At 50.0% G+C, this 21,953-nt stretch overlaps 2 protein-coding genes across 2 annotated transcripts; one reads left to right on the top strand and one right to left on the bottom strand.

The window, feature by feature from the left end:
- The first annotated feature begins 1,044 nt into the window (after positions 1–1,044).
- STX4 (syntaxin 4) lies at positions 1,045–12,093 on the top strand. Its single transcript, XM_066576960.1, has 10 exons — positions 1,045–1,172; positions 7,861–7,959; positions 8,069–8,168; positions 8,460–8,534; positions 9,061–9,128; positions 9,331–9,439; positions 9,822–9,895; positions 10,582–10,719; positions 10,881–10,991; positions 11,067–12,093. The coding sequence occupies exons 1-10, from the start codon at positions 1,143–1,145 to the stop codon at positions 11,145–11,147; spliced, it is 885 nt and encodes a 294-aa protein (XP_066433057.1). The 5' UTR covers positions 1,045–1,142; the 3' UTR covers positions 11,148–12,093.
- A 6,474-nt stretch (positions 12,094–18,567) lies between these two features.
- ZNF668 (zinc finger protein 668) lies at positions 18,568–21,719 on the bottom strand. Its single transcript, XM_066576959.1, has 2 exons — positions 21,396–21,719; positions 18,568–20,776 (listed from the first exon to the last, which is right to left on the bottom strand). The coding sequence occupies exon 2, from the start codon at positions 20,767–20,769 to the stop codon at positions 19,102–19,104; it is 1,668 nt and encodes a 555-aa protein (XP_066433056.1). The 5' UTR covers positions 20,770–20,776; positions 21,396–21,719; the 3' UTR covers positions 18,568–19,101.
- Between the last annotated feature and the right edge of the window lie 234 nt (positions 21,720–21,953).

The raw sequence follows: 21,953 nt of genomic DNA, 5'->3' as shown, positions 1-21,953 counted from the left end.
CGGGCGCTGTGCCATCATAAAATAGGACAAGTCCTATATTTTGGTGGAGAGAAATCTTTTGAAATGCGATTTTTTTTTTAGGCTTGTCAAAAAATCATTCGTCTGAGACAACCTGCAGGAGGCCGCGGGCGCTATAGATGTGTCATTGTTTGTACAGCGACGCTTGTGTGAGAGAGACCGCAGGGTGGTTCGCGGACGAGAGAATTGTGTGAGTTTTGCGTGATGCAATAATCAGTGAAGCGCAGATTATGGAGGCAGGGATTCGCAGCGCCCTCCTTTCCATCTGCGATATTTTCACTCTTGCGGTGTTGAGTGAAAAATAAATTTGCGGCGCGCCCGACCTTTCTGCGTTCTGTTCATCTCCCATCTTTCCCTATGCAGCCTGCTTTATGGCAACGCAAAAAAAAACTTGACTTCTGATGTGATTTTTACCTTAGAAAGTCCTATTGGCTTACACCCTAAAGAAATGCGCGATTTCCTCGGCGACTTAAACGCGGGCGTCCGTGGTGCGAGAGGATGCTTAAAGAACATCACAGGAACAGCGCGGTCCTCCACATTGTGGGGTTCTGCAGGCGCCTGCACGCTCTATGGGTGAGATTTGGTCGCCCACGTTTCCCTCCTTTCCGTTGCGTCGCACAAGAACGCAGCTTTCATGCGATGCAACTTTTTGATGCGAAATTGTAGATGGCTTCAAACCTGCGGCAATTCCGCATCAAAATCCGCAGTCAGACCGCTAGATTGTGCTGTGAAGTCCTGCCGCTGCGGATCTGGCTGCGCCCCGCGGCACAATGCGGCCCGGACACTTCACCGCAGCTCGGGACCGTTCACACTGCGTGTGCTCATCCGTGGCACGTACACTGGGCTGTCCAAAAAAACGGACGAAACCGGCGCGTACCGCCACTTGCGACTTCTGTGAACCTCCTCTATAACCGCTTTGTATAGTCAGCGCTGCGGTCCTCCACTACCCCGGCATGCCACGCGCCGCCCCTCCTTTCCCGTTTTTGCTCTCCTCTATGACCCTTCTGCGGCAGGAAGGGTGCAGTGGGCGTGGCGGGGGACGGAGCATGCGCAGTACAGGTGGAAGTAGCCGAAAGTTGTAAGAAGTGTTTTGGGAGAGGAGAGGCTGAGTACCCGGAGGCAGAATGAGGGATCGGACCAAGGAGCTGAACCCGGTGAGTGCAGCCTGCGGGGGGACTACAAGGAACAGCGAGCTCAGCAGACTTTCCACAGACTCCATGTAGCTGTAGGACTACATGTCCCAGCATGCACTGCTCAGTGCTGTAGGACTACATGTCCCAGCGTGCACTGCTGCAGACTCTGTTCTCTTCATGTACTGTAGTTTACTAATAAATGTCACTAGCATAACTTCTCTTTAGGAGCCCCCTGTGTCCCGCCACCCTGTGTATTACTCCCATCCCATTCATACGCCATCATCCCCGGCACTGCCCTGCCACCCGCCACCCTGTGTATTACTCCCATCCCATTCATCCGCCATCATCCCCGGCACTGCTCTGCCACCCGCCACCCTGTGTATTACTCCCATCCATCTGCCATCATCCCCAGCACTGCTCTGCCACCCGCCACCCTGTGTATTACTCTCATCCCATTCATCTGCCATCATCCCCAGCACTGCCCTGCCACCCGCCACCCTGTGTATTACTCCCATCCATCTGCCATCATCCCCAGCACTGCTCTGCCACCCGCCACCCTGTGTATTACTCCCATCCCATTCATCTGCCATCATCCCCAGCACTGCCCTGCCACCCGCCACCCTGTGTATTACTCCCATCCCATTCATCTGCCATCATCCCCAGCACTGCCCTGCCACCCGCCACCCTGTGTATTACTCCCATCCCATTCATACGCCATCATCCCCGGCACTGCTCTGCCACCCGCCACCCTGTGTATTACTCCCATCCCATTCATACGCCATCATCCCCGGCACTGCTCTGCCACCCGCCATCCTGTGTATTACTCCAATCCCATTCATCCACCATCATCCCCGGCACTGCCCTGCCACCCGCCACCCTGTGTATTACTCCCATCCCATTCATACACCATCATCCCCAGCACTGCTCTGCCACCCGCCACCCTGTGTATTACTCCCATCCCATTCATACACCATCATCCCCGGCACTGCTCTGCCACCCACCACCCTGTGTATTACTCCCATCCCATTCATACGCCATCATCCCCGGCACTGCTCTGCCACCCGCCACCCTGTGTATTACTCCCATCCCATTCATACACCATCATCCCCAGCACTGCTCTGCCACCCGCCACCCTGTGTATTACTCCCATCCCATTCATCTGCCATCATCCCCGGCACTGCTCTGCCACCCGCCACCCTGTGTATTACTCCCATCCCATTCATCTGCCATCATCCCCAGCACTGCTCTGCCACCCGCCACCCTGTGTATTACTCCCATCGCATTCATACGCCATCATCCCCGGCACTGCTCTGCCACCCGCCACCCTGTGTATTACTCCCATCCCATTCATACGCCATCATCCCCGGCACTGCTCTGCCACCCGCCACCCTGTGTATTACTCCCATCCCATTCATACACCATCATCCCCGGCACTGCTCTGCCACCCGCCATCCTGTGTATTACTCTCATCCCATTCATACGCCATCATCACCGGCACTGCTCTGCTGACGACTTCTACCCCGGCAGTGCTCGCTCCCCGCTGGCCCTGTTGCTTTGTCAGCGGCTCGGTGCACCGGTGTACACTACTACATGGCACAGCCCCAATGCCCTGAGCCCGGCAGTGCGATGGGTCTGGCGGGGAGCGCTGCAAAGGAAGAAGCTGTCTGCAGAATGGAGCGGCTTCCCTGCACAGCGCCAGGGGGTGACAGCATATTAGCGGAAAGGAATAAAACATGGGGGGGCAGAGGGCTATTAAAACAGATTATATATAATACAGACACTAAGTAATAAGGTTCCTGTGATCCAGCGAGAGTCTGACTGATGAGCGGCCCGGGTATAAGAACCCTGAGTTTGCTATCCCTATTTACACCCAACCACTTGCTACCTGCAGTTAGGGCAACCGCCCTGATAAGAGCGACCCCGCTCCTTGGTAACTTCCCCTACAATGGCCACTATTGAACTCTATGAAAAAATAAATCATTCATCATATTTATCAAAAAAAATCCCATTTTCAGAAATTTCCTTGCAGGTTGATTCTTGAAATTGCAAGTCCGGGAGGTAGGTGTGTGCCTGGCACTGCCCGCAGGGTGGAGCTTGGTACGAGACGTTCTGTACCATCCACCAGTCTGTAGGGCGTGTCTACTGCTTGTATAATGGAGATGTTTAAATTAGGGGATTTCTGCAAGCTGTGATATTAATGGCGGTGATTACCAGTGCCGGTTGTGGCACCGTGCCATGATAGCTACGTGCCGCAGGTGTGCCTCAGATGTGCGCTGGAGGGAGTCGGCTGTTGATCCAGACCATGACTCCTCGCTGATGAGCGGTGTGGCGGAAGGATCAGTCCGATACCCACATCGCTCCCGGACCCTCACTGCGCGATCATCATAACGGAGACTGAATGTAGATTTGTCGCTGAACATCACGCTGCGCCATTTATCACACCGTGTAGTTGTGGAGGGGCCGTCTTCACAACGAACGGTGTAACAGCAAACCAGCCTGAGCCGATCTACGTAAAACTGTCACCATCGGCGTTGGAGGATCCAGATCTGACCGTACAGAGTGGCGCCAGCGGCGGACTGCGGAGCCGCATCTGCATGTCGCTGCACGCCTCCTTATGTGTTACGACTTCCGTCTTCGGGCTCCGGTCCCGCTACGATGATGCATCTTTCATTCTGTTGACCACGGTCTGCAAACTTAACCCACCGCTGTGGCATCCCGCTTCCGCTGCTTTACGTTCCATAGACCAGCCGGCTGTACGCAGCCTTACGATGAGCCCCTTAGTGAAGCGTCTGATCGGCGGCTCCCCGGCGTCTTGCAGGCATCTTCAGTCTTTATCCAGACACAAGGCGGTTTCCATGAAGGTGACAACATTGCTAAATTAGCTTTGCAGACTGGGTTTCCCCTTTTGACAAACCCAAAGAGAATGGAGAGCGACACTGTCTGAAAAATATCGAAATCTTTTATTTAGGCTTTATTTCAGTGCAACCAGAAAGGAGGGTCTTAATGACAAAAGAAAGCCCCACTGACCTAAATCCGTGTGTTATACTAGATAAGTAAGGAAGGCTGAGAACAAGTCTGTAGCAGAGCTCTGCAGATGCATGAAAGGAGACGCAAGACATCCGGATGCAGTATACTCGTGCAGCCACAAAAACTAGGAGGGGAGTGATAAAATTCTTGTTTCTGCAAGTAAAGTCTGCGAAGGATATTCATGGTGATATGTCGCAGACATTGGGGGATCAATGGCCTTCATATTCTACAGTTAAGAACTGGGTTGCCAAATTTAAAATGAGCCACTTCAGCACCAATGATGAGGAACGTCCTGGACGACCGAGAGAGGTTGTTGTTCCGGAGATCGTCGATGCTGCGCACAACCTCATACTGGAGAATCGGCCAATCTCAGCTGCAGGACTAGCAGACATCATGGGGATTTCTGGGGAACGTGTTTGTGTCATTATCCATGAACATTGGAACATGAAGAAGCCATCTGCAAAGCGAGTCCCCAAATGTTTGACAATAGATCAGAAAAGCATCGAGTGAAAACCTCCCGGTCCATTTGTCAGCGTTTCCGGACTGATAGAACTTCCTGGATCGACTGGTCACTATGGATGAGACCTGGATTTATTTGTATGACCCTGAAACCAAGGAGCAGTCAGAGTGGAGGCACAGGGGTCCTCAGCCACCAAGGTGATGGCGTCTGTGTTCTGGGATAAGGAGGGCCTGCTGCTAGTGGACGACCTTCACAATGGTTCCACCATCAATGCAAGGTTTTACATTGAACTTTTGGACCAATTGAAGGCAGCTCTGAAGGCCAAAAGGTGCAGCAAGCTGTCCAAAGGAATCTTGTTCCTGCAAGACAACGCCTCCGCTCACACTGCACAAGCGACCACGGCAAAACTGGTGGAGCTAGGCTTCCAGCTGGTTGACCACCCACCTTATTCACCAGATCTAGCTCCCTCCGACTATCATCTGTGTCCAAACCTGAAGAAACACCTCAAGGGGACTAACTTTCACACCATTTCTGATGCCATGGCTGCTACGGATGACTGGTTTGAGGCACAACCAAAATCCTTCTTTTTGCAAGGCTTACAGAACTTGGAATACCGATGTAAGAAGTGTGTTGGCCTCAGTGGAGAGGCTGGGGAAGAAATGGAAAGTTTCATCTTCCTGTCTCATTTCTTTCTTGGTAAAGCCAAAGACTTATCAGCAGCCCCTCGTATATGGCTTCTTTGCATGATACAGATTTAACTTGCATTCGTGGATTGTACGGAGACCGGTGTTCAATGCAGCGATTTACATTACAGAATCATGCCTGTTTGTAATGCAGCGCCACCTGGAGGCCTGTAGATCTCAAGCATCCAATATTGGCCGTCAGCCTTGTCCCTTGTGCACATAAATTTCTCCAGATTCTCTGAATCTTTTGATATTATGTACTATAGATGGTGGGAGATTCAAAGTCTTCACAATTTCATGTTGAGGAACATTTCTCTGAAATTGTTCCACAATTTCAGAAGCAGTTTTTCACAGATTGGTGACCTCTGTGCTTCTGAGAGACTCTGCCTCTCTAACATGCCCTTCTTATACAGCCATGTGACTTGGCAGAACATTGATCCCCTAATGTTTTTCATTAGTACCATGTTTCCATCCTTCTGTGAACTCTGTCCTCATTTCTGTGAGATTTGTTGCTGCCATAATTTCCTAATAGAGTTCCGTTTTAACTTAATCTCTCCCTTTCGCTTTCTGTTCTGTATAAATGATGGTTATAGTTGCACTGTTTTGTCCAGCATTTTGTGCTGACGGCTCCAAAATGAAGCCTGTGGTCCAGATGTGGACCTGCTGTGACTTGTTCCCCTCTTAAACTGCTATCTGAGATAGCAATTAGGTTTTTAACTATTAAACCTGTTTGTAGGGACGATTACCTCAATTAGGGCAGTTGGAGAAAACCAGAATTTCACCATCCACAAACCCTTCCTTAAAGGGAACCTGTTACGTCCAGTAAGTTATGGTGCTTACGAGACAAGAAACGTGGAGTGCAGGGGTGCACTCCTTATACTTACCCGGCTCCCCGTTCCCACGCTGTCACCCCTGGAAGCATGGCCAGTGAGCGCGATTCTTCTCTTCAGTGCAGGCATGTTCACAATGTTCTTTATGGGAGCGCACTGACTGAAGAAGAGTCACCCTTGCAGACGCTCGTTGACTTTTAGGGATGACCGTGAGGAAATGGGGAGCCGGGTAAGTATAAGAAGTACATCTGCCTGTTCTATGAGGACCATAACTTAGTTTATTGGATGGGATAGGCCTTCTTTGAGACTTTTACTTGAGCCAATGATTGGCATGAACCCTTACACATCCGTGAAAATCTACCTCCAGTCAGTCGATGAGCGAGCAAATACTCCTTCATTAACTGTTTGGGTTGTTTATGCTGCAGGAAAATAATCCATCTTTTGTTGGCAGACCAGGAAGGGGGAAGACGCCGTATAGGAGAGCAAATATCATATTAACCTCTTCAGTACAGCCGGCATTGGCATGTCTAAAAGTGGCACCAATCTAGTAGATTGGCGCATGTTTTTAAATAGCTGCTGTCGGCCGTGTATAAAGGCCCTTTCTGTATCTGGAATGTTTCTTGGGTTTCTTTTCTACTTTACGATGTGACGCTCTGGTAGACAGGAGGAAGTTTTTCTTCCTTCTTCTTGTGAAAACCCCATACATAACAGGAAAAAAGAAAAACCTTCATAGATTGGATGTGAGAAGTTTTGTCCTCCAGTACTTGACCCCTACTGCCTCTTAGAGGAAGTCAGATGATGGACTTTGTATTCATGTCAAGGGGAAGAAGGAAGGTTTAAAAACATCCAAGATCTGCATAGTTGAAGGATTAGGGGTCATTATACATCACTCAATCTGAGCCATGTAATGAGCGCCAATCAATGAGATTGATGGCCATTAGACTAGTTTCACGCGGTCCAATTCCATCTCCCACGGATGCAAGGTGTGTTTGTATCAAAAACGCCTCCCATCACTTCAGTACAGTTGTGATCCTCTGGCACGGCTTTCATCCACATCGGAGGATCTCCAAGTGTTTCCCATTGCTTTCAGTGGGAAACCTCGCATCGCACTCGCGTGCACCTGGTGTTTTCCGGCCCCATTGAAAACAATGGACGAGGCGTTCCGAGGGAATGCCCAACGATATGACCTGCTGTGATTTTATATCTCATTTATATAAGTAGGCAACGATAATGAAAGATGTAATCGCCCAACGAACAAGCGTTTACACGCTCGTTGGGTGATCAGTGTTACCTTCACATAGTCCGATGATCGGTAGACTAATGTTCTTACCCAGTCATCGGACCATGTAAAAGTCTCTTGAGTTGGCATTAAGTGAGAAAGCTATGGGTAAAGGCACTCTTACTAAATTCATCCTCTACAAGGCTAATAATGTTTTCATACATTGACAGCAAATGCAGATCTTGAAACTCAAAGTATATTAAGTTGCAGAACTTTTTATTATATAGTAAATCAGATCTATAGAACACAGGACACTGGCCCTTTAAGAAAACGCCAACCAGTGCCATAGAGGGAAAGTAATAGGGGTCCTCAGATGGGCTTCGCACAATCATCGTGGTTCTCCATAGTGGTAAAGGCTGAGGGTTCGTCTTTTTTGGTGGGCTTCCCCTTACTGGCTGGTTTCATCTCAGCGACCCCTTGTTGTTTTTAGGGCGAGAGCGACTCGGAGCCCGATGAGCAAAATGTTTTCATCCCGATGCCGAATACCGGCGGTGATGAGTCGGAGACCGACCACCAGTTCTTCCAGATGGTAAAGTGCGGTTTCATTCGTTACGGACTGATATGATGTTATAAAGTGACCAGCAGGGGGTGCATCTCTTGTTCTCATGCCATTAATGTGTTCCCTTGCTTCTTATTAGACCCAAGGGATCCGGAAATCTATGACCACCCTAAGTAACAAAGTAACCGAACTGGAAGCCAGTCAGGTGAAGATCCTCAGCCAGCCGCTCCCGGACGAGAGTAAGCGACACGATCGGACCGGCTGGGCACACTGCTATGACCACTGCCAGCAACGGCCCACTGGCCCTCAGTGCAATGACCAGTGAGCCCTGAGTAGCCCATAGTAGCTGACCGGGCATCACATGACCCCGCACAACACCTGCTTCTAGCTCACGTACTGGCAGTGACAGACCGTAGGTTATTAGTACACGTGTGCAGGGTATTGCCCGGGCGCAGGTCATCCCGCCCACTACTTCTGATTTATCTTGTGCTCAGAATGTAATTAATCCCGGTAATTATGTCTGTTCTCAGATATGAAGAAAGATTTACAGTCTCTGCGGGAGGAGATCAAAGAATTAGCCAAGGAAATCCGCAGCAAACTAAAGCGTGAGTGCACTGGGGCTGCAGAGGGACGGTGCAGCCTGTAGGGTGTTAGGGTCAGTGCTGGTAGATGCTTGTGGAAAGTTAGGACTGGGGCTTTTGAAGGGGGGTGGGGGAACTGGTGTTTGGAGCATCTGGTGGGGGGTGTCATGGCTGGCATTTGGTGGGCTTGGGGGAGGTTGAAGCTAAGGCTGGTGTTTGGGGGGGGGGGGTTGGCTTGGGGAGGTTGAGGTCAAAGCTGGCGTTTGGGGCGCCTGTGGGGTTTGGCAGTCAGAAGGAAGAGCACCAGTTGAGTTGGTTGGGACCTGTAGGGGAATCTGGATTGGTGCTGGGCCTGTTGGGGGTTAAGTCTGGTGTTTGGGACCTATCAGGCGGTTAGGGCTGTTGAGTGGTAATGGGCCAATGGGCCAGTCAGGTTTTTTTTAACGTTGGGGCTTTTGGGGTGTGGGAATGTATCATTGTTCTTCAGTCTCTTCCCCTCCTCCTGTATCTTCTTGTGTCCATCTCGCTGTGTTTCCCCCTTATATTTCAGTCATTGAGGTAAAGGATGATGAGGAGGAGGTCCGGAGGTCGGTCCACCTGCGGATGAAGAAGACTCAGGTATATCCCTAATGGAACTTGGGTTGGAAGTCAAAGTAAACTGTATCCTAAATCTTGTATTCTCATCTGCCCTTACTCAGTAGATATCCTAGATGCAAGTCTGATTTTTGTTCTGTTCTTCCCCCTTTCCCCACCAAATCTTTCCATTACTTTGGGGTGCGAGAAATCTGGTTTGTTTATTAAGAGGTCTCTTTTCTTGCAGCACGCGGTCCTCTCGCAGCAATTCATCGAAATCCTAAACCGGTGTAACATGGTGCAGAGCCAGTACAGAGACAGCAACGTCAAGAGGATCAAGCGCCAGCTCCAGATCAGTAAGTGCCTATGGATGGAGACGCCTTGTGTATGGTGGGGGGAGTAGTCATGGCTGAATAGTCACCTATAGCCTTTTTCTGCTTGGGGGGGGGGGGGGGGGGCTGTATTTTCTTAGGTGGAGGAGATCTTTAAAGTAAACCTACGGTCCTGGAGAAACACAGATGGCCGAACTGCTTCTCTGACTACCTGATGCACACTGTGCATAGTATACACCATTAGAGGCTACATGCTGCTCACCTGGTCAATCAAGACAGGTGTAGTGTTTTAGACTAATGATGCATACTAGTGCACAGTGTGCATCAGGCAGTCAGAGAAGCTGGTGTAGCCATCTTTGTTTCTGGTCCCGAGGGTCGCTTTAACTAACCTGTTTTTTTTTCACAGCTGGATCCAACGTTACTGACGAGCAGTTTGATGAAATGCTGGAGAGCGGACAGACGGACGTATTTACCTGCAATGTAAGGGGGGAGGTCACAGTTGTAAGAAATTGCTGGGAGATCTTAGTGCTTGGCTGTGGTTGGTATAACTTTTTTGGTGGAGGGTGCGGGGACTAGAGGGGTTGTTGGTGATTGGCAGAAGCTAGAGGGGAGTGATGGATCTTGGCAGAAGGCTAGCTAGATGTGGTGGTGGTGGTTGGCAGAAGATGTAAGCAGGATAAGACTGGTGTTTGGCAGGGGCTACGGCGGGCTTTGGTAGAGGAGGCAGGGGATGGAGGGGATAGGTGCTGATTCACAGAAGGTGTAGGGGTCAGAGAAAGGTGGTGCTGATTGGTGGAGTTTGTGCAAGGGGACAGAGGGGAGTGGTGCTTACTGGTGAGCGAGGGGCTAGAGGGAATCGGGATGACCTGTAGAGGGTTAGAGCAGAGTGCTGGTGGAGGAGGCTGGAGATAGGATATTGGTGGTAATTGGCGAAAGGTGATGGGGTGGTGCTGATTGATGGAGGATGCTGAGAAGAATGGTGTTGATTGGTGGGGAATCCTGCATGCTTGTGGGGAGGTATTGGTGAAGGTTGCTATATGGGAAAGGTAGGCCTGTTTTGGTGTAGGATGCTGGGTAGTACAGGAGAGGCTGCTTGCTGCATGTGTTTTGGGGTTGGTCAATAGAAGGTGAACAAGGATTTGTGACCGGTAGCCTTCTGTCTGCAGATCCTGAAGGACACACAGATCACTAAACAGGCACTTAATGAAATTGAAACTCGTCACGAGGAGATCCTGAAGCTGGAGAGGAGCATTGTGGAACTTCACGATATGTTCACGTACCTGGCTATGGAGGTGGAGGCGCAGGTGACGCATGGGGCTGACAACCAGCACAGAAATACTACATTATTTAGGAGAGTGGTCAGGGTGTTGGGTGGAGGTCGGCTATAAACATACCTTTGTCTGGATCTTCTGTGCTTCTCTTTATGCTTTGTCCCAACTTTCTCTTGACGCTTGTCCCATCTCAGGGGGAGACGATTGACAGCATTGAGAAGAATATTTTACATTCCACGGATTATGTGGAAAGAGCCAAGAAACAGCTGGAGCAGGCGGTGGACAACAGGACGAAGGCCCGTAAGGTGAGAGCGAGCTGCTGACTTGTGTTATAGCCTGTGTGCTGACGCGGTTTACGCATCCATCTCTTCTCTCTGCAGAAGAAAATCTACATCGCCATCTGCGTGGTCGTTTTACTCATTATCATTGCCATCATCATCGGCGTGTCCATCGCGGGCTGAGAGGATATGAGAAGGCGTGGACCCCTCCCCGTATATAGCTGAATCATGCTGGGTGCTGTTGGCACAGCAATGCCGTCCTGATCCCGCGGCCGCCACCGAATCGGCTCATTGCTGGTTGAGCTGTGCTATTTATCTATTCAGGACCAGTGGACTCCGGTGGGGTTGGGGAAGGGTAACCGAACTAATACAGACACTGTGTGTTTTCCTAGTGTGCCTTATACTTTTTACTGTTCTAGATGTCATTGCAGTGTATATCTGTGCCGGGGGTGCTGCCTCCACTACTCTCACATATAGACCCCATCGCCCAACCCTAACTCACTACATATGATCTGGAGGTCGGATCCATGAACTGCCCCCTGCTGGTGCCTGACTGTTTCTGGACTCTCTGTGTGTTTTTACCATGTAATTGATATCAGTGGGCGAGTTTTACGTGCGCCTCTTGTTACAAGGTCCGGGTCATGGGTCTTCCACATCCGTGAGCTGCACACGTTCGTGTCACATTGCGTGGGAGGTTCGCTCCGTCACTGCCATTTGTTTTAGCTGCATCCAGTTTTGCTGCCCGGAGCCCGGACCAGCTGTAGTCTGCTGCATCACCCTACCACCCACAGACTGTGGTAAATCTGTCCCCGTCCACTAATCCGGCTCAGCGGCATCACCAGAAGAGCTTGCACTTTGGTTTTGTAATGACCCCCACCTATGGCAGTCATTTCTTTGCTCTTGGCAGGTGAGGCTCCATCTTCTCTTCTTGTCCTGGTAAACTGTGTGCCCATCGACTGCCCGGGCTACACCCAGATCTCCCGAATGTCCAGGTGACAGCGCAGGTTCCTGTCTTCAGGGTTTAATGCTGGACTCTTCCTGTGCCGTGGAGCGCGGCCCTCGTACAGACCGCTCCGCTCAGTGTTCTTTTTATAAGGATCTTGTATTGAATAAACTATTAATGTTTAAATCGGAGTCTCTGCTGTGTTTTAACAAATGGCAAAATCAAGATTTACAAACTCAAGATGGCTGTTTACAGAAGTGGGTGTGAGGATATAAAGGGGCAAGATCACTCGCTCAGTAGTATCACAAGAATCCTTCTTGAGTCATGTGAAATACAATAGGAAGTGCCAAATCCATTTTTAGGGAGTTGCAATCCGAGAGAATTCCTAGACCACCAGGGCCTTTACCCTTTGATTCCCCTCACTGGCCTAGGCCACCAGGGCCTTTACCCTTTGATCCCCCTCACTGGCCTAGGCCACCAGGGCCTTTACCCTTTGATCCCCCTCACTGGCCTAGGCCACCAGGGCCTTTACCCTTTGATCCCCCTCACTGGCCTAGGCCACCAGGGCCTTTACCCTTTGATCCCCCTCACTGGCCTAGGCCACCAGGGCCTTTATCATGTATCTTAAATGGACTACAACTCTAGATGAAAGTTAATCCTAAACCAAGAGCGTCCATGGACTTTTGTGAAACTTAGTTCGTATTTACAGGGCTGGTTTTCTCATGCAAGTTTTTTTTTGTTTGTTGTGGAATGCACAAAAGTAGAAGCCATTATTTTAAATGGGTCTATTTACATGTGCAGTTTTCTCTCGCAGGGATGCTGTGTGACTGAAAAACGGCAGCATATCCTATTTTTTTTCCTGCAATTTCGGAGTTTGCCTGTTCTTTCCCATAGGCAAGTAAAACGTGAGTGTCGTGAGATTTTTATATTTTCCTATTGAAAAACACGTCGTATGCGCAGGCAAAAATCGCACCATTAAGAGTGAGACACTTATGTGCATACATATGGCCTTAAAGGGGTTGTCTCGCGGCAAACATCAAAATTTTACATTACCCCATTCCCCCTGTCACCCCCCTGGCATAAAATAGCAATTTAAAGCGGGTTTTAAGCCGCTTGCTACTCACCGATCCGACGAAATAAGGACTTTAAAAAATCTTCTGCCTAAGATGGCCGCCGGTCCTTTCCCAGGGATGCACTGCTGTTTTCTCCCATGGTGCACCGCGGGTCTTCTCCCATGGTGCACCATGGGCTCTGTGCGTTCCATTGCCGATTCCAGCCTCCTGATTGGCTGGAATCGGCACACGTGACGGGGGCGTAGGTACGCGATGACGCGTAGAAGGGGGCGAAGCCAGAACGCCGCTGGTGCCGGACCGAAGAGAACACAGACAGAAGGCCCTTCTGCGCAAGCGCGTCTAAAAACGCCAGAAGACATCAGAATTACACGGAGCCATGGAGACGAGGACGCCAGCAACGGAGCAGGTAAGTGAATAACTGCTGTATGGCTCATAATTAATGCACAATGTATATTACAAAGTGCATTAATATGGCCATACAGAAGTGCTGAACCCCACTTGCTGCCGCGAGACAACCCCTTTAAACCCTTAGCTTGAGAAGGGTTCACCTGCGTGATCACATCACAGATCTGCAGAGTTTCTTCCAGTTTTGATCAATTACATAAAAGCCTTCATATAACGCCGCCCCACTTCTACTTTAAGCTGCTTTCACCCTAGTGCAATGCCCCCGTATTATGGACGATGGGTCTACTGCCCTGAACACATATCTATAATGCTCTGACTAATGGCCGGGTCCTGAGGGCACGCACCCCTGGGTTATAAGGGAACTAAGTTCTGTGATGGTAAACCATTTGTTCCTTCACACAGCCGTATAGCGTGCTTTTTTACTGCGTAGTTGCACATTGGGTGCTGCGCTTTTGTTTGTGTTTTTGCTTTTTTCTGCACATGCATGCCCTGTGTATTTGCAAGCACAAATAAAAACATACACATGATGCGCCCATTGATTTCAAGCACTCTATAATGATGTGGTCTCTTCCACTGGATTGGGGGATAGGTTTGTGTCATCTGCAAATATTGAGATTACTGGACAAAACTATGTAAAGTAACACGAGGACTGTATACAGGCACCTATAGAGCTGTATACAAGTACATATAGAGCTGTATACTGTAGCAAATGAATCCTGGATACGTTTGGGATTTTAGACAGAAGAGTGGCAGATGAGGTGTAACACGGATAAATGTGCGGTTCTGCACATGGGCAGGAAATACATGTCACCATTACATACTAAATGGGAAACCACTGGGGACACCGACAGGGAGAAGGACTTGGGGGGGGGTGTTACTTAACTGTAAGCTTAACTGGAGCAACCAGTGTCAGGCAGCTGCTGCCAAGGCAAATAGGATCATGGGGGGCATCAGAAGAGGTCTAGGGGCACATGAGGGGAACATTGTTCTTCTTTACATGTGTGTCAGACCACACATGGAATATTGTGGACAGTTTTGGGCAGCGGTACTCAAGAAGGGCATATCAGAGCTTGAGTGGGTACAAAGGTGGGCAACTAAAGTAATAAATGGAATGGGTGGACTACAATACCCAGAGAGGTCATCAAAATTGGGAACATTTCATTTGGAAATACAGAGATCTCTCCCATCATCTATTTATACCCAGGACTGTAACAAGGGGGCGCTCTAATAACTATGTATAAACATCAGGGGTCAGTACAGAGATCTCTTCCATCATCTATTATACCCAGGACTGTAAAAAGGGGGCGCTCTAATAACTATGTATAAACATCAGGCGACAATACAGAGATCTCTCCCATCATCTATTAATACCCAGAACTGTAACCAGGGGGCGCTCTAATACCTATGTATAAACAGATCAGGGGACAATACAGAGATCTCTCCCATCATCTATTTATACCCAGGACTGTAACAAGGGGGCGCTCTAATTATGTATAAACATATCAGGGGACAACACAGAGATCTCTCCCATCATTTATTTTACTACGTACAGGGCTGCGACTGTAACAAGGGGGTGCCCTCTCTACGTCTAGAGGAAAGAAGGTTTCTACACCAACTTAGAAGGGGGTTCTTTACTGTAAGAGCAGTGAGACTATGGAACTCTCTCCCTAAGGCTGGGGTGATGGTGTATTCGATAAGAGTACAAGAGGTTCCTGGACGCCTTTGAGTTTTACAATATTACATGTTATATCCCTGATTACTTCAGAAGGGTCGGTGATCTGGGGATTATTCTGGTTGCCAGATTTGAGTCGGGAAGGAGGTTTTTTTTCCCCTTAACTTGGCTCCTACCTTATTTTTTTTTTGCCTTCCTCTGGATCAACATTGGGGTGGGGGGTGTAATAGGCTGAACTGCATGGACATGTCTTATGAGTACAAGTCTGTACACACATGTCTATAATACAGTCACAGAATGGCATCCGTCTCACAATCGTGTGAAGTAGCCTTACTTGTATCGATCCCCGGTACATCACAACTTATACTCCAGTTACACCCAGAGCTGCAGTCAGCTTTCATGTCATCGTCAGACTATAGATCGCATCGTCTGTCTTAATCTGTACAAACACGAGATATACGTAAGAACAACGCTACATCTCCCACAATGCACCACGGCAGAGCATGCTTTATACAGGCACCCAAACAGCAATATGCAGTAATAGCGCATGACGCCGACAGAGTGGCAGCTCATTCACATCAGCGGTCATTCAGAACCTCTCGCTGCTCTCCACTAGGAAACGGAATGAAAAAGCGCCGCAAGCTGTGCTAAATCATACTGGGGATTCCAGCAAAAGGCCGGACAGAAAGCAACTGGACCCCCATTATAGTCAAAGGGGGGCCATTCAGCTCCATCATAGGATGGAACCATCAAGCTGGGGGGCCATTTTCCAATATCATCTCGGCATTTGTTGTACAGATGAATAGGCTCTATTACTTTCTGTTATCAGCCATTAGAGTAGGACAAGGGAATATAATTCATGTCTTCCTATATCAGCCAAGAGGTACCTTTACATGGCTGATAGTCGCCTGAATAATCGCTCAAACGAGCAACTGTTGGCCCGTGTACACGCAGCGCTCAGCCGACTGCGGAGCAGCTTCTCGCTCCGTGTACGGCCAGTCTCACACGGGCGATCAGGATTCTGCATGCGGGAGCCCACAGCAGAATCCGGCCTGTGACCCCGCGTCCCTTGACTTTTTTGTATTCCGGATGATCGCAGCGTACAGATTTTGCTTTTTTTTTTAAATATTTGTTTTTCCCACACTATCGCTAGGCAATAATGCAAGTCTGTGGGTCAGATGGCTTCTATTGACTTCCACGGAAACCGTCTGTGCAGAAACCGCAGGAAAGTGGAGCATCTTGCGATTTTTCATCCGCTCGTGTGCATGAAGAATCACTCTTCCATTGCAGCTATGGAGGGTTATTGGTTCGGACACCCGCTCTGGATTCCGCAGCCAAAATTTGCCCGTTTGCATGAGGCCTCAGGCTACATTCCCACAAGCCTGAATCTCGCACGAATTTTGTAATCCTCCGACGCGCGTGACGGGGACCCGGGGGATGGCTTTTTATACTCACCTGCTCCCGCAATCGAGTGGTCTCCCCCTCTGAAATCTGCTATACAAGTCTATGGGAGAGTGCAGACATGGGACATGAGAATAGTTGGGAGGGGGGGGGGTGGCACCGCTGGATCGCGGGAGAGTATAAAAATACCTCACCGGCTCCCTGTCACGTCCCCCAACAGCGCCATAACTAACTGTGTGTGGGGAGGCGTCAGGATCCAGGTGGAGGCGCACTCCAAGATGGCTTCAAACATGGCGGATTTGCCGTGAATTTCTGCATTTTCAATTCCACCACAAAATCTACATGAAGACACGCAGACTCGTGCGGATTTCCATCACGGAACCTTCTGCCACGTGTAAAGGAACCTTAAGCACATGTACAGATTGGGTGTTTTATCCCGCAGGGTAAACCCACCGCGGATTCCACCCCTATGGGTGTAAGAGTGAGACCCACCGCACAAATCCGGTGTAAATGGGACACGCTGTAGGTCTGCAATTCGCATTGGGGGTCAGTTTACACAGTGGGGTTTTTTGTAGCGTTTGGCTGAGATTCAGTAAGATCTCATCCGCTACGCTGCTGTAAGTGCTACGGGTTTACCACACGCCATTTTGCTGCAGATACACCAATGTGAACATAGCCTTAACGTGCCCTCCCGTCATGGGGCACCTAAACACATGCTGCCCAACAGTGGTCAACACCGCATGATGACCGCGTGGTCCCCATACTTGTCTGCATGCGTCCAGCCACACCGCGTTCCACCCTATGATTGATCATACAAGCTGTAGCCCGGCCAACGTATCCACATGGGAATTCCCACGCATCATCTCTACTGGCAACTTGAAACCACAGCGAGTACAAGTCAAGCAGATGACTCCACGGCTTCTACACCTGAGCAAGAATCAAAAGTGGTATTTATTCCCATAGGTTAATACTTACTGGGGCTCCTTTGGCCCTAATGACATTGGATGCTCTCTGTGACATACCAGCTGAAGTGTATCAGACATTAGGAAGTATTTCCCTTAATTCATCCTGCAAACATGTCGAGTTTGCACAAATAACATGCAACGCAAGGAGCGTTGTCATTGGACAGTTGAGCAATGGAAGAACGTTCTACAGAGTGATGAAGCACACTACTCCATGTTCACATCAGATGGACGTACCTGGGTGTGGAGGATGATGGGGAACATCTTCTGCCTGAGTGTGTTGTATCAACAGTTAAGTACCGCAGAGGTCCCGTTATGGTCTGGGAGGTGTTACATGGCATGGTCTCGGTCCGTTGGTTGTAGTGACAAGAACCATGAACATGGCGGCGTACCTGGAGAATCTAGACAATAATGTGCTGCCGATAATGTAACAATTCTCTGGGATTGGTCGGCCATACTTCCAGCAAGACAACGCGCCTCGTCACAGATCCAACACTGCTTTACGTTGGTTTGAGGATGTTCCACGATCGGACTGGGCTGTACAGAATCGCAACCTGAACATTTTGGGGATGAACTGAAACGTTAGCTCAGGAAATATGAACAGAATCCATCTTCTGTGAGAGAACTCGAAAGATGTTTACAGGATGAATAGAGGGAAATACCAACTGAAGTGTATCAGACGTTAGTAGAAAGTATGCCACGGAGACCATCTGATGTCTTTAGGGCCAAAGGAGCCCCACTAAGTATTACTACTTTTGATTCTTGCTCAGGGGTCCAATTATTTTATGTAAGACAGTGTATTTCAGTCAGAATATAACCCCAGAATACTGCCTTGGTTACATGGACTGCCTCCTGGTTCAACTGGTCTTGCCTGCTTTGTATGGACAAGGGATTTACAGAGCAGACATGACCAATCAATCCTGCAGGATGCTCACAAGAACAACAAATCTCCCTGCGGCTGGTACCCCCAGAACTGACTTTTGGGGGTCAAACACATATGATTCTGTTAGTACAGGGAACGCTCTCAGCTCTCTGATACTCATTACATAATAGGGAGTATTCCTTTAAATTCACGGAGGTCCTGGTTTACCATAATATTTGCATTCTAATAATAATTCTTCTTACAAAGCGTCCACCGCTCCGAAGGTCGGCTTAATGAAGGCAAAATTTTTATTATTTTTGGGAAAAAAAATACTGATTCTTATATGCTGGTCACATGACCTCTGGTTATTGTCGGCGATGTGTGCAAATCTCCGCTTCACATTACTGTCTGTCAATCCAGCGCAAAGGCGTCTTCCCGATCACCACGTAGACACGCAGCTAGGCCATTAACAAAATAGTTACCGACCTACTGTGCAATAATTCTCGTTAACACATTCCTTGGCTTTCTCAGAATCGTATCCCCCATAGATTATGTAATGGGATGGAGTGGGAAATTCAGCTGAAAGTGAATGTTCTGTTGACACAGAGCAGAGGCGGCCATCTTGGGAGATAAACCTACTGGTTTGTTCACTTTGAACTAGGGACATTATTAAGGCGCCAGGTCCCTTCTATTAGTGATTGATTCGCAGCTCCAAGGTGGCCGCCTGTTCTGTGCTTAGGACATGGTGGGTCTATGCAATCTCATTAAGTCATGAAGACGTAAAGTTCTTTGTGCGAGAGAACCGCCATTGAAGAACATTCAGCTTGATGTAGGCGACTGTTCTATCACCTCCATGTTCCCTTCAGCTACTTTCTCCAAGAAGGAGACCAGGGGATCGAAAAGTGGCTGAGGCTCTACAGAGGCCGGATGGAGTGTCAACGTGGTGATCTCCTCTTCATCCTCCTCTTCCTTGCCCTTCACATCCTTGGCATGTGTCCGCTGGTGCTTTCGAAGGTCCGAGGGGACATGGAAGCCCTTGCCACACTGCTGGCACATATGGGGGCGCACATCGCTGTGTATCCTTTGGTGCTTCTTCAGTCCGGCTTTGTCCACAAAGCCCTTTTCGCACTGCTCACAACGGAACGGTCTGAGCTCTGGGTGGGTTCTCTGATGGTTCCTCAGGTCCATCACGCTCTGGAAGGTTAGCGAACACTTGTCACAAGTGGTGGACTCTTCTTTCTTCTTGTTGGCTTCCTGATCGGGTTTCATGTGAGTCCGTTCATGTTTCCGAAGACTTGAAGACACAATGAACGTCTTCCCACACTCCTCACACTTGTAGGGTCTCTCTCCACTGTGAGAACGTTGGTGTTTGCTTAGTCCGGATCGTTCGGCAAACCCTTTGCCACATTCCATGCATTGGAAGGGCCGCTCTGTGCTGTGCGACAACCGGTGCCGCTTCAAGTCCCAAGATGCCACAAAGGTCTTGTCACAGTCCGGACATCGGAAAGGCCTCTCGCCTGTATGGATACGCTGATGCATTGCCAAATCAGCCGGCTGCCGGAATGGTTTACTACACTTGTCGCATCGGTACGGCTTGACACCCTGGTGAGCTCGCTGGTGTCGCCGGAAACTAGATGGGTCGGAGAACATGCGACCACACTGAGGGCACAGGTAAGGCTTCTCACCGGAGTGTGTGCGTTGGTGGCTCTGGTAGGAAGACAGTTGGGTAAAATCTTTGTTGCATATGGGGCACTTATACGGTTTCTCGGCGGCATGGATGCGCTGATGACATGTGAGAGAAGACGCACGGGAGAACGCCTTACCGCAATCAGAACACAGGAAGGGCTTCTCTCCCGTGTGGCTTCGTTCATGGTTCTTCAGGTCCTTCAGCTCACTATAGGACTTCTGGCACAACTGGCATTGGTAGGGCCGCAGGCCAGCATGGCTCCGCCTGTGCTTCCGAAAAACTGATGGGTCTGCAAACCCTTTCCCACAATCAGGGCAAGAGAACGGGCGCTCGCCAGTGTGCAGCCGCTCGTGGATTCGCAACTTTGAGGGTGTAGCGTAGGCTTTTCCACACTGGCTGCACTGGAAGGGGAGCTGCCCGCTGTGGGTGGCCATATGTACCCGCAGGCATATAGGCTGCATGAAGGATCGTCCACACTCTTTACATACGAACGGCTTCTCCCCCGTGTGGCTGCGGACATGGCTCTTCAGCAATGACGCGGTCTTGTAGGACTTGTCGCAGTGCACGCACTGATGCCGTTGCTCGCACTTTGGCCCCGCGGTCTTGGGTGTTGGAGGTTGAGAGTCATCGGCAGAGAGGTGCGCCAGGCAGTGGCGCTTGGCACGGGGCTGGTTGGGGAAGGTTTTACGGCAGGTCAAACAGCGGAAGCGTCGGCCGCACTGCACGAATCTTGGAGAGTCTTGAAGATCTTGCTCGATGGCCACCTCGATCTCTCCTACAGGTTCCTCAGAAGACATCATGGGGGGGCTGGGGAAAGAAAAGAGAGAGAGAGAGTACGCGCCATTTACTCGCGGTATGGGCACAGATATGGTTGTAAGCGGTCACTGGGATGGACCAAAAGTGGCGGCACAATTTAAAGGGCTCCTCAAAATGCGGGAAGTCAAAACCCAAGAAAGGGGGCGGCAACAACCAGCGTAAATATGGCAGCGTGTATACAGCATGGCGGCTACGTTCACGGCGCTCTCAGGATAGTTTACCCTGACTAAACCGTCAACGCAACGACATCCGCCATACTGTGCGGAGAGGGTCCGATAATCCAGTATGCTCCGGACAGCTGGCGCAGGTTATCAGACTATGGGAACCCATCCTGCACACGCGTGTAACATGTATGACGTCCGTGATACAAGCGGCAGAGCTGTGGGTCATCGGCTGTCGGGAAGCCGCCAAGTTCCGGTCTATCAGATAATATCCGTAAAGCTGCACAGAACCGTTGTTATAGCGGATTATGTACCATAAGACGCCGGACTAAAGGACTTCCACAGTGTATGGATGTATCTACTGTATACATGATGTCACATAGTATACAGCCCCAGTGGGAGATACACCAGCAGAGGGCACTATACATATAATACATGCAGGGACCTACCTGATGGCTGGGGACACCCTCTGCACCCCACACTCAGCCTGAGCTCTCAGGCACAGACAAAGCTGAACATAACCAGACCTAGGACCCTGGGGGTTGGAGGAGGAGCCGACGCCGGAAGTTCACAGTGCTTCACGATAAGCTTCCCCCTGTAAGAGCCGTGAAGTGGGATGGAGGAAGCAACATGCAGCAAATATGAGGAGCCGCAGCCAGCGCGACCACCCCGGGCTCCGCAGCCGGCAGCCACTCGCCGCCAGCAGCGTACAGGGAGCGTTTATCAGCCGCCCGGAACGCTTCATTATGGGTTATATTTCCAGTAGGAAGACAGGACTGCGGCGCACAGGGTGACGCGTAAAGGCAGCCCTCTCCTCCTCTGATAGGTCCGTCCGCCCCCGCCGTCACCCAGCAGCCAATCCCGTGTCCTGGCGCTCCATTCCTGCTGAATGCCGCGCCGCCATCTTGGAGCCGGGCACCGGAATGAGAGGACCTGAAGCAGGCAGAGAATGGTGGAGGGGAGGACATTGTACGGTGCACACTTCCTGTTTCCTAGCAACAAAAGGA

The sequence above is a fragment of the Eleutherodactylus coqui genome, chromosome 8, assembly GCF_035609145.1.
Source record: "Eleutherodactylus coqui strain aEleCoq1 chromosome 8, aEleCoq1.hap1, whole genome shotgun sequence".
Lineage (NCBI taxonomy): Eukaryota > Metazoa > Chordata > Amphibia > Anura > Eleutherodactylidae > Eleutherodactylus > Eleutherodactylus coqui.
The sequence above is the reverse complement of the archived record's forward strand: the minus strand, read 5'-3'. Positions and strand labels throughout refer to the sequence as shown.

Coding starts and splice junctions, on each gene's coding strand:
- STX4 (XM_066576960.1), top strand. CDS start 1,143: ATGAGGGATCGGACCAAGGAGCTGAACCCG. Junction 1,173..7,860: donor GGACCAAGGAGCTGAACCCG/GTGAGTGCAGCC, acceptor TGTTGTTTTTAG/GGCGAGAGCGACTCGGAGCC. Junction 8,169..8,459: donor CCAGCCGCTCCCGGACGAGA/GTAAGCGACACG, acceptor GTCTGTTCTCAG/ATATGAAGAAAGATTTACAG.
- ZNF668 (XM_066576959.1), bottom strand. CDS start 20,769: ATGATGTCTTCTGAGGAACCTGTAGGAGAGATCGAGGTGGCCATCGAG.